At 40.9% G+C, this 13,026-nt stretch overlaps 1 protein-coding gene across 1 annotated transcript in view; it reads left to right on the top strand.

The window, feature by feature from the left end:
• LOC145395055 (uncharacterized) overlaps positions 1-10,261 on the top strand; it is a 262,494-nt gene extending 252,233 nt beyond the window's left edge. The window contains exons 18-19 of the mRNA XM_080268807.1: positions 6,936-7,215; positions 9,129-10,261. Of these exons, the coding sequence (XP_080124933.1) occupies positions 6,936-7,215; positions 9,129-10,261 (1,413 nt within the window). The remainder of the gene's footprint in view (positions 1-6,935; positions 7,216-9,128) is intronic.
• Positions 10,262-13,026: the final 2,765 nt, after the last annotated feature.

The following is a 13,026-nucleotide window of genomic DNA, read 5'->3' as shown; positions in this document are numbered from 1 at the left end:
TCCACTAAAGATCTAAGAATGAATATATGATCTGCACAACCTCTTCCCTTCCTAAAGCCTCCCTGTTCTTCTCCAACTAATTCCTCTGTTCTTTCTCTAACTCTGTCAATAAGTATCCTACCATACACTTTTCCTAATATACTAAGATGACTAATGCCCCTATGATTACCACACACTTCTTTTTCCCCTTTTCCTTTGTACAAGGGAATAATTATACCTGACTTCCAATCCTCCGGGACTCTACCTTCCTCCCAGTCCAATCTACACATCTTCCACATCCATTCTACTACTATCTCTCCCCCATCCTTCAGCATTTCACCACACACTCCATCAATTCCTGGGGCTTTCCCCAATTTCACTTTCTTCTTTGCTTCCACAACTTCTATGCTACTGATTTCTTCCTGTCTTTTCACCTCCCTCCTTCTCCCAGCCATTCCCCAGCCACTTATACTCGCATTACTTCCATCCTGTATGTTCAACAATTCCTTAAAGTGTTCTCTCCATCTGCTCACTTTTTCTCCCTTCTCCACAAGTAATCTACCATTTTTATCTTTCACTCCCCTGCTAACCTCACTTCCACCCTGTCTTACTCTCTTCACCTCTTTCCAGAACATTTTCTTACAGTCCCTCCACTTTACACTCAAATTCCTTCCAAATTCCTCATCCACTCTCTTCTTACTCTCTCTTACTAATCTTTTCACCTCTCTCATTCTTTCTACATATGACTCTCTTCCGCCTCTCAACTTCTTCCACGCCCCTATTTCTCATCCATTCATTGTATGCTTTCTTCTTTTGTGCCACAGCAAATATATATATCTGAGCTAGGTACACTACCTGTTCACTGACGTCCGTGGTTGCTAGGCGTCCTTACATCCCCTGCGCACTTGCCGCTAAGGTACTGCTAACATACACTATGCAACCACAATATCCCTCCATGAACACCCGTGACACATATCGCTATCATTTTATATAAATCATAAGTTATCAACAAATGTCTTAGCAAGGTACAGTACCTGTCCACTGACGTCCGTGGTTGCCCGGCGTCCTCACGTCCCCTGCACACCTGTCGATGAGGTACCGCTAACATACGCTACTCACCCAGAATATCTCTCCACGAACACTCTCGGCACATTTCACGTACATTGCACGTAAAGTATAAGGTCTCAATAAATGTCTGAGCAAGGTACACTACCTGTTCACTGACGTCCATGGTTGCTAGGCATCCTTACATCCCCTGCACTTTTGCCACTAAGGTACCGCTAACATATGCAACGCACCCTAAAATATCCTTTCACGAACACTTGCGGCACATTTCGTGTATACTTCACACTAAATCATACCAAATACTGTACATGACTACCACAATGATTCCACCCCTACCTCTGCAATTATTTTGTTCCTTACTATGGTACAACATAACGCAGCACCTTCGCCTCGAGAGTACGACGCACTGCTATATTGCACACACCACACTCCTTCATGAACACTTGCAGCATGTTTGACATATATTTCACACAAATTCATACGCATATACAATATCACTATCAAAATAATTCCATCCCTAAACACCTCTAATAATCCCTTCCCAACTATGGCATACAGGTGATGCCTGCCCCATTCCACACTACGGCTTTGGCGTACGTAACGCCTGGTAGTTCCAGTATTTCACAAAGCCAGTTACCGTACTATATCTTTCACACAATATACAGTTTAGGCATTGGCTTCACTATAAATGTAAATTTATTCACGGCATAGGGCCAAGGGGAGGCAGAGTGGCGAAACCCCACTACAGTGAACACAAGTCTTGCCCCCAGGCCTAACGACTGATAACGGGCACCATTGCTTTTAGAGATATCTACACCCACTGCAGATTGACTTAGGACCTACACACAGAATTGCTATGGGAGAGTTGTCTGTCTTTGCTTTGTGTTTCCACCTCTGCCAAGTGAATTTTTTGGACAAGAAGTAACTGGTAACTCCTTTGGTGTTGGCGGGAGGTGGTGAAACACTCAGCACATCTGTGCTTGCCCAGAAGTGAGAGTGGGAGTATATGTTCCCATCACTCTCAGCTTGCACCTCCCTCTTTTTTCATATGCATTACTGTTTGCCCTGTTATTTTCCTAGAGTCGAGTTGTCATTCCTGGAAAGTACTGCTCAAGGGATGGGAGGGTCCATATCATTGCGTGGAGGCAGGATACTGTCCATATCAAAACGATTTGTGAAGGCACTGGATCCTCAGAGTCAACCGTCATGAAGATTATTGCTGCAGCGCCAGCCTACCACCTGATGTCGTACCGGAGCACAAGCATGGCAGAGGAAAGAAAAAGACGACATCCAGAGGTACAGATATGATTCTGAAGAGGGAAGTAATCAAGAATCCTCAATTGACAGTAGCAGAATTGAAGAAAATGCATCCTTAGCTGTTACAAGACTTCTCAGTTCGAACTATCCAACAGCGCTTGCAGGAGCTGGGTTTGCCAAGCCGCACCGTAGCCAAGAAACCGCTTCTCACGGACCGCATGAAGAAGCAGCACATTCAGTTTGCCAAGAAGTATGCACACTGGACATCGGATGAGTGGAGAAAAGTATTGTTTTCTCGATGAAAGCACATTTCAAGTGTTCCAGGTGCGTTCTGCCAAGGTTCGTCGCCCCGCCTCCCGTAGTTGATATGACCCTGCTTACATGGTGCCAACTGTTAAGCACCCACAATCAGTAATGGTCTGAGGGTGTTTCTCAGGTGAAATGGGAAAGGAAGGCTTCTACTTTCTTCCTAAGAACTTGATGATGAATGGCAGCCGGTACATTCCAGTTATGAAAGATCGTTTGTTAAACTTTTTTTATGTTCATGGGTGCGACTTTTTCATGCACGATTCAGCTTCATGTCACAATTCAAGAAAGGTGACAAAATGGCTTCAGGATAATTAGATTGAGGTCCTCGACTGGCCTGGCAACAGTCTGGATCTAAATCCGATAGAAAACTGCTGGGCAAAGTTGAAGAAAATCATGGCAGAGAAGAAGACACCCAATCTGGGTAACCTCAAGACTGAACTGACAAATGTTTTGTGGAATGTCCTTAGATTACTTTAGATGTCTAAGTGATTCCATGCCAAAATGCATCCAATTGGTCTTGAAAAACAAGGGAAACATGATTTCATATTAATGAATGGCATTTCATGAACAAACATTGTGAGAAACTGTGATTTCTGTGTTTTTTAATACCTTGTGGGGGGGGGTCCTAAGTCAGTTTGCAGTAGCTGTATGTTCCATCGACAAAATCCCATCAAAATATGCTCAGAAATAATATATTATCACACTCAGTCCATAGGGGCTTCAGCTCAGGTTGGAGGGGGAGAATTAGTGGCGTTTAATGGAACAACACATGCAGTGCAACCCTACAGCCTAGCTACTTGTGAGGTACTGAGGTTTATTGCTATGGACAGGCTGAGAGGTGCCACAATGTTGCCAGGTGTTTACCTCAGAAGAGAGACGTGCCTGCTAGAATGCACCAAAATTTGATGCAAATCGGCCGAAAACTTTATTTTTGATGAATTTTTTCTGCTTTTTATGCGATTCGTATTATTCCGTTTATGTGCCAAGCTACAAGGAACACAATTCACATCAACGTGCCTAGGAGGGTTAATGCTTTGGTCATTGTGTTTGTGCTACACCTATGGGTGGAAGTATTTATAACACAAGCTTTGCTGCAGTTTTTGAGAATCCAGCAAACACAAAACAAATGAACATTATATATGAATCCAATGAGAAGATGGTAATGTGTATGCATAACCCTGGGACAAAAATGGATAGATTTTTAGGATTGTGTACTAATGCACTTTAAGACAGAATTGTAAAATGAAACATTCAAATCTCTCGTCATTAATTTTCTAATATGTGTTCATATTACACATCTTAATTGTACGGAGCAGATTGTGCTTCTTTTTCCTGAGACTAAATCTGTTTGTAAAATGCAGCACTTGGCATCAATTTGAGGTTTAAGAAGCATATAGTTACAATATAGTCCTTTCTTTCTTTATAATCAGAAAGACATTTACAGACCATATGTACTGTGTATGTATGGGCATAACTCATGCCAGTGCAGAAATAAGTAGTATAGATATAAGTAAGGATTGCATTGATCATTTCCTATTTGGCAGAATTCAGGGAAGGGATTGGAGATTATAAATGAGTGCTAAAACTCTAAAATGGACATGAGGAAGTTTTAATATTTGAAAAAGTGATGTGCTGTGTATCAATTGTGCTGCAGTATGCTGTTGTCTGTGTGTATTTATCATTGCCACTGTTGTCTTAACCTTTTTGTGCACAGATATAAGTTACTGAACAGATTGTTCTGTACAAAGTTTTGTCCTGACCATGGAAGAAATAATGGCATTTTGAGCAACATTTTTCATCCAAAATTTATTTTTCCAGGTTTTGTGACACAACTTGTGTCTAAATGCAGTAATGTGACATTCCAGGGAAGGCAATTTTTGTGAACTGGTTTGAATTCCCCCCCCCCCCAAGTGCACAAAGGGGTTACTATTGTCATAGGACTGAATCATGTGTAACAGCTGACTTTGTATATAAATAACACTCATTCCAGAACATTCCAAAGACTGTGTAGATGCTCCATCATGATAATACATTGCTAATACAGTATTTGTGTAAGGCTTTAGATATGCTCATTTTATTTCAATAAAATTGATATAAGTAGTGACATACTGTAAGCAGGTGTGTGTGTATGTTTGTAGAGCTGGTAATTCAGCATGTATGCAGCACGTAAAGGACTGTAGTCAGTGTTAGACAGGTGTGTTGCATGGATCTGCTACCTTGTGTTATACATTATAAGTGTACATCATTACAGGCAAACATTTCCTGCAATAGTAGTGCACATTTGTATTTACCTAACACAGAGGCAGTGTTGTGTGTTTTATGGAAAGTCAGTGAATGAGTTTACAAGACAAATGTGTCGTGTACATCCGCAAGTATTTTCATTTTCTGTGTAAACATAAGAGGAAATATTATTTGATCATTTTTAGCCCATGAAACTGATAAAAACCAGGAGCAGTGGTTAAAATTCTGTTAGTGTTAGGCAATGCCGTTCATTGTTTAAACACTTTAAATTAATAGGATAAAAGCTGAAATAACAGGAAATGTTAAGTTCAGATGGTGAATGACAGAAACAAGTTTTAATTAAATACAGGGTATACAGGGTGTCCCGAGAGTTAAGTCAAAAACTTTGGGAAATAATAGAGGAAGGAATTCTAAGGAAAAAATGTTATATGAACATGTGTCCAAATCCCAACCGTTACGGAGCTACAGTTACTGATGACCTTATGGCCGAATTATGAAGGAGACCATTTTCACCCATAAGGTCGTCAGTAATTGTAGCTGTAACGGTTGAGATTTGGACATATGTTCATATAGCATTTTTTGTTTAGAATTCCCTCATCTCTCATTTCTCAAAGTTTTTGACATAACTCCAGGGACACCCTGTATAGATACTTTATAATGAATTACGATATTTGGATTTCATGACATAAAATTGGTCTGGTTCTGTTTAATACAGAACATTCACCTTTCTTCCTTATTGACTGTCTTACTCTTTCAGTACAGGTACTGTTTAAGATGATGCATTTTAGTTAACCTTAAACCAGAATGTGGCAAAGGATTGTCTTTTTAAGTAGTACTTCTGCTTATGTGTGGCTACTAAGTTTGCACTTATATTTGGTATCACACATGACAGTAAAGGTAATTTTCAGTAAATTATTGCAATGAACTCAATGCAGTGCTGCTCTCGGGTGTCTGCCCTTTCCTCTCCACCCTTCCTTCCTTCCATTCTCTTCTGTCTTTCTTTCCTTCATTCTTTCCTTGTCCTTCTGCCTACGGGTGACTTTACACTCCCTCTTCTGTCGTTCTTTCCTTCATTCTTTCCACTTCCTTCAGCCTGTGGGTGACTCTACACTGAGTGACAAGCCAAATGGTTTCCTGTGCACCAGGAAACCATTTACTATGCTGGGTGGTAACCATATAACCAAATTTTTGCGCCTGGTGGTTTAGTGGGTAATTATTGTGCTCCAATCGGATTGAGCCGGCGAAGGTTTATATCCAAGGGATGGTTGGGGTTGATTGCTCATGTAATGCCAGTCGGGAATGAGTGAGGCTGGTCACTCTCATCTTAAATGTCAGGGCCAACTGCCTAACCCCGGGCTCCTACGCTCCTCATGGGGCAATGTAGGAGTGGATGATGGATGGATATTGCAATGAATAGACTGAACTTCCCTGACATGAATAAGAACTGTATTTAGATATGGTGTACATGAACTTTCAAAAATTGTAATGACTTACGATATACGCAGACGTATTGCATGGTTGGGCAAAATGTTTTGTGGAATAATACAATATGTTGTAATCCATTTGCTGTTTGTGTTGTCTCAGATTGCTTAATGTATATGTTTGATGTTGACTTTATTTTTTATTTTAGCAAAATACCTTTGAGCCAGGAGTTTCTTTTCTGTCAACAGTAAAACCAAATGGAGAGGATGTTGAGCTGTTATTACTTGAATTACTTCTGATAGCTTTTGTTTTTGGTAGAAGTTGTCATTTATGGTTGTAAACTTATTTCCTTTTTCTGTCATACCAGAAGCTTTGTAAAACCAGTTAGTTGTATTTGGAGGTTCAGTACATATAGCATTAGATAGTCTTTAGTGAATGTAAGGTGGAAGAAATTTCTAACAAAATTATCTTCCTTTCTATGTGTCATCGTGGATGTGGTCACCATTGGTGTGTGATGGTGATATCTGTGATGGATTTTGTTGCCTACAATGGGTGATGACATCTACAATGGATGGTGACCTCTGTGATGGGTGGTGATGTCTGCAATGGATGGGGATGTCTGTGATGGATGGTGATATCTGTAATTGGTGTTGGGTGAGCAGAAGCACAGCGGTGTGACGGATGCAGCCACACAGGCAGAGCTGCAGCGGGGCCACTCTCTCCACCGGATGGGGGCCGCATCATCACCAACCCCTGGTGCCCACGGGGGAGGTTCGCCTGCACCAGGGATCATCTCCTCCCCCTGTCCACCAGCGGCCATACTTGGGGGTTCCCCTTGCCGCTCCCCGCTACCCCCCTCCCCAAGCCCCCTCCAGACCATACCTCTTATCTCACCCACTTCATCCCCGCCCCTCCCTCCTACAACACCGCCATCCATACCAAGTGAGTTTGTTATATTTTATGTATAGTATACCTGTATTTGTGTCTAACCATCATTGTCATCATCATCATCATCATCATCATCATCATCATCATCACTGTTCATCATCCATTGCATCATTTAATCCAGTCTTCCCCCAGAGGTGCATAGGAGCCTGAGGCCAGGCAAGTTGGTCCTGACATTTAAGATGAGAATGACCAGCTTCACTCATCCCTGAGTGGCATTACATGAGCAATAAACCCCAACCATCCCTTGGATATAAACTTGCACAGGTTCAATCTGATTGGAGCACCTTAATTACCTGCTAAACCACCAGGCGCCATAATTTGGTTATATGGTTGCTGCCCAGCATAATAAATGGCATCCTGGTGTACAGGAAACCATTTGGCTTGTCATTCGGTGTAGAGTCACCCACAGACAGAAGGAAGAGGAAAGAATGAAGGAGAGAAAGACAGACAAGGAAGGAAGGAAAGAAGGGAGGGCGAGAGGAAAGGGGAGGCCACAGAGAACAGCACTACATCATATCATAATTATCATAATTGTCATCATCATCATCATCATCCTCTCATTTTCAGTTTTTTCCCATACAGGATGGGTTGAGGTAGGATCCAGAAGACCAGGAAAGAGAAGGTCCAAAAATGGGATATCTGTCAGCATCATGCTCAGGGAATGAACTGGACAGTCAGTCATACATCATTCAAGCCCACAGAATCCCGACTATCACATAAGCTAGTTACACATTTATATCCCTGGTTGTCCAGGACTACATCTCTGTTTTCAAGAATTTGTTTTTATATTTTGAACCATTTACTTATGCTGGGTGGCATTAACCATATAACCAACTTTGGGCACCTCGTGGTTTAATGGGTAATTAAGGTGCTCCAGCCTGATCGAGCCTGCGTAGGTTTATATCCAAGAGGTGGTTGGGGTTTATTGCCACGTAATGCCACTTGGGGATGAGTGAGGCTGGTCACTCTCATCTTAAATGTCAGGACCAACTTGCCTAGCCCTGGGTTCCTACACCCTAATGGGGCAACACAGGATTAGATGATGATAATATTATGAACTTAAATTTAATGTATAAGGAATGGAATTGCAGTGGACTGTTTACCATTGCAGCCTTTCTGTCATTACTCATCTCATCATCATTTCAGTCCTAATTCCCACCTAAAGATATGGTTCAGACTGACCGAATATTTAACTAGGGTGGCAGGATGGATGAGAAAAGGAGGAGGGCGAGAGTAACTGTATAGGAAGAGTTCTAGTGCACAGATTGCACTAGTTCAGGAGTGGCAGTATGATCTGTCATATTAAACCCTTTGCACGCTTTGACAAAGTTTGTATTTAATGTTGGTGTTTTTTAGCAGTTTGGTAACTGGAGGGTGGTTATAGGAGTAGTGTTGTGGAATGCAAGGTCAAAAGGGGGAGCTTTAATTTTTACGGTATTGTGCAAACAACTTGCAGTGCATTGGGTGTTGGGGACGAAATTTTCTCATAATCTATAATGACTGTATTTGAAATATGAATACTGTATAGCAAGGTCACTGTCCAGCACTTATGTTGTATGGCAGCCTTGTAGCTCTTAGAACACAGGAGAGGGAGTATATAATTATAACCTCCCAGTTTTCTATTCCATGTTGTGAAAGGGACTGTAGAGATGTACTATAGAGATCCTTATCCATTGTGTACATAAGAACTTGATTATGATGATAAATTTATGGAACACATCCATACATTGCTTTTGTTGTTAAACCTCTTCAGTCAGGTGGTATGAATTTCACCCAAAGGAAGCTTACTGACTTTAACCAGAATGAAATGTCGTGCCCAAGTGGATGTGTATCAGTGAAGAGTTACCAAATAAACCTGATTACTTTCAGCTATGAATGCTATTGTAAATATGTTAATATTATTTCAGGTTCACCACTACATCACAGTGGGAGTAGCATAGAGGGCACAGCACTGAGCTTGAGCAGACTGCATCTCCACCCATCCTCATCCCCAGCTGGCCCTCGCAGCCCGTCCCATCGACAGTCCCCACCCCTGACGTTAACTCCACAGCCATCATCCCCAGTGTCACTACTAAGCCCTGGACCACCCCTCTCACCGCCCTCCCCTGGCCTTATCCCTCGTTCAGGTCCGTCCCCTCCACCTTTGGGCTTGGACTGTATCAGGGAGGAGCCCCCGCGAGGCTGCCACATCACCCATCATGTCCCACGCAACATATACACCTTCGCACAAAATCCACAAATCTCCATAACTGATGAGAGTGGGGGACAGGTTATCATTGCATCATCATCTGACTCATCTCCAGATGTTTCAGATGATATGGACTCCTCTCCCTTCCCTTCTCCTCCAACTCCTGATCATGCCAACTTGTTTCCTGTTTCTCCTCAGCGATTATCGAAAGGGCTAAGCTTAGACTCATCTCCATTGCCATGTGTTCGTGACTGTGACACTGAAGGGCCATCAATAACTCGAGGAACAGCAGGCATATTTGCATCGCGCAGACCCTCGGCAACTGACAACAATAACGTCCATAGAGTCCGCAATGAACGAAATTTGGTACGACAAAATGCCATCTCGGGAACACAGAGACATCCGATGCTAATTACAAGTATGGAGTTCAGACATAGCTTTCCTCCATTTCATAATGGAGGTACAAGTGAGAGTGACATAGAAATGACAGACGTTAGCCCGTCTGGGGATCGGTCACCCCTTATGGAACGTGGTGTGATAGAACTGGAATTGCCTAAGACAGGAAGTGGCTCTTTTCTGTTAACTCTACCAACTAAGTATTCAGGTATGGCACAACAAGACCTCTTTGGAAATATAATACATGTTCTTGAAAGGCGGGCACCTTCCATTGTGCGAGAGGGGGGACGAGACTGTGGCCTTTCTGTGCGGGACCCAACGGGGGCCCAAGTAGACCTCGAGGTGCATGAGGGATCTGCGGCAGACTCTCGGGCCCTCAAGATGCGTAGAGTGTCTGGTGATGAGGACCAGTATACACAGCTCTGCCAGCAGTTGTTTGACTGTATGACAACCTAACATTCACTGCGAGTTGCTTCAATGTGTTGTGGAAGTGCTAGTGTATGCGAATGCTTCAGAATGTGTGCAGGTATCAAGGGTGTGCTGAAATTAGGAAGTAGAAGCCCAAAGTCAACTATTCATACTGCAAGGCTTGTATTAGGGAGGACAGCTCTGAACACAAACAGCCTCTTAATTCAGAGCTTGTCTTCTCTGGTTGCAATGTTAAAAATTAACATTTTGCCATCAGTACTTGAGGCTGCAACTTTCTAATTGCAACACTGTCATTACATTGTTTATTTGTTGTAAAAAATAATCATCCATTTCTAATCTCTCTAAATAGACAGGGATTACACTGAACCATAAATTTTTTGTTTGTAGCATGTTATATCATACTTCACATATGTACTCTGCTACCTGTCTATTTAGTAACATTCTAAGTTATGTTTGTGTATGTATGTTGTTATATTATAGAAATGTATTTCACATTTAGATGTTACAGTAGTATATAAGGACTTCTCAGTGTCTTTCAGGATTTACAGCCATCATTTCTTTTAGAGTCTAATTAACTATGAATGACATTACTGAACAGTGCTGAAATAATTACATTTTCAAGTGCATATTATATCTATTTAATTCTCTACAAGTTGCCTTCTGGACTGCATTCCATTGTTGTAGTATTTCTACTCTTCATTAAAGTTCATGTATATTAAAATGCCAAAAGTATTGAGGAAGTATAAAGGCTATATGTTTGGAACACCATTTTACAGGCACACAATTCTGAGTGTCAATTCTGTGGACACATTTTGCTTAGCTTCCCATGTCACTCACTAGCCACAGAGTGTAGGAAGGTGAAGCACGGCAGTCTTCAGAGGAACCTCACCTACCTGAATGTTGCAAATCAAGTCCACTGCTTAGACTTTCTCTTAATCCAGCTAAATGCAGTTAATTATATTATGATGTAACTGACGATGAAGTAAAATTGTGCACATTTTATATCTGAAGTAACTGTATTTCAGTATATAACATTTAGTCCTGATAAATATTTTTGCTAGTTCACTAAGTACTGTATATTCACATAATTATTCACAAAAAATGCCAGGTGTGTGTACAGTAGACTCATAACTCCCTGAAACAGCAACAGCAATTGGAAAGGGTTTGGGGTAAAATAAAGGGAGAGACATCATGTAGTGTATTAATGGCTTTAGCTACTTTGACTCACAAATGGAACTTCATTTGGTCAAAGAAAAAATTTAGGTATTGATATTACATGCCATTACATTTTAGAAGTCATTTAAGTCTTTAAGTCCTATTCATGTAGCTGCTCCTCATTCCTTTAAAACTGAAAAACACATAATGATACTAATACGTACAGATGTATTGTAGTAAAGCACATTTTATTCTGGCAATGTAAGAAACTAATGATTGATGTTAAAGTAAACCAGTAGTGATTTAATACATTAATATTTGTTGTCAGTTAAGTAATTTGTCATCAAATTATTTTCAGTGATTAGTGACTTGGGAACCATATTCCCATTTCACCCCCCCCCACACACACACACACACTTACACATACATGCACACTCATACACACATACACCTTTGGTGTTTGTATTTTGATTGGTGTATTCATTCATACAACTCTCCTTGTATTCCAACATTTAAATAACCAGGTCAGGGAGGGGTTTATAATAACATAATACCTAAGGGGTGGTTGGGGTTATTGCTCACGTAATGCCACTCAGGAATGAGTGAGGCTGGTCACTCTCATCTTAAATGTCAGGACCAACTTGCCTAGCCCTGGGTTCCTACACTCCTCATGGGGGCAACATAGGATTGGATGATGGATGGATGGATGAACTGATATATAAACATATTTCAAGCTAAAAGCACTGGTAGTGGACCGTGCTTGGGAATTAAGATACAACAAATAATGGGCATCCACTTCTGTAACACATGATGGGTACAGTATCTCTCTGATCTCATTTGCCCTGTTTTTATTATCTAGTAACATATTTACACCATAGTTATCTGTGGTTCGCTAAGGCCCTATCTGTTACAGTTATATATGCTGAGGTTCCAAGTTGTGAACAGCTATTAAGTCCAGTAATGGTATGAATACAAAATTACTTGGGGTAAATATGTTGCATGTAGGCCTTTCTTTCCAAGGAGTGAGTTATACATTGATAGGACTTAAAGAACTAAGAAGTTTCATCAATAGGTGTAACAGTTTTGATCAGCAATCTTGCTTCTATATTTCCACAACTTTTGGGAGAGCCCCTTGAAGTGCCAACTGCGTATTTCCTTTGGGTTTCACTGAGCTGCAAATGCACGAACCTCAAGGCATTACGATCAACGCCTGTTCATCCAGTACAGGTCTTAGGTTATTTATGCCTCTGCCAATGGCTTTCAGTAATTGTATTCATGTAATTTGTAATTAATGTTGAATTAAACAATGCCTTTTTTATGGTAACAAAAAAATAAATAAAAATATAAAGTGTATTGAATGTTAAGGTTATCCTGGTAACTTGAAAGACATGGTGCTATTGGTGAGAAGTAGGGACAAGAAGGATAAGGTGTGTGTATGTGAAATTGAATTGGCTAGTCAGTGTGCTGGTATAATTACCAGCTGTATTTATGTTTAGTGGGATTACTGAATATAATAATGTAGGTATATACATGTTCCCTTTTATTTTATTTTATTTCAAATATCATTTTTTCCATAACTATTGAAAATCAGATGATGTTATTGGCTAAAGTCCATATTTTAAAGTCTTATGATGTTT

Source organism: Coenobita brevimanus, chromosome 29 (assembly GCF_032717465.1).
Source record: "Coenobita brevimanus isolate Jiangsu-jjx chromosome 29, ASM3271746v2, whole genome shotgun sequence".
In the NCBI taxonomy this organism is placed as follows: domain Eukaryota; kingdom Metazoa; phylum Arthropoda; class Malacostraca; order Decapoda; family Coenobitidae; genus Coenobita; species Coenobita brevimanus.
The sequence above is the reverse complement of the archived record's forward strand: the minus strand, read 5'-3'. Positions and strand labels throughout refer to the sequence as shown.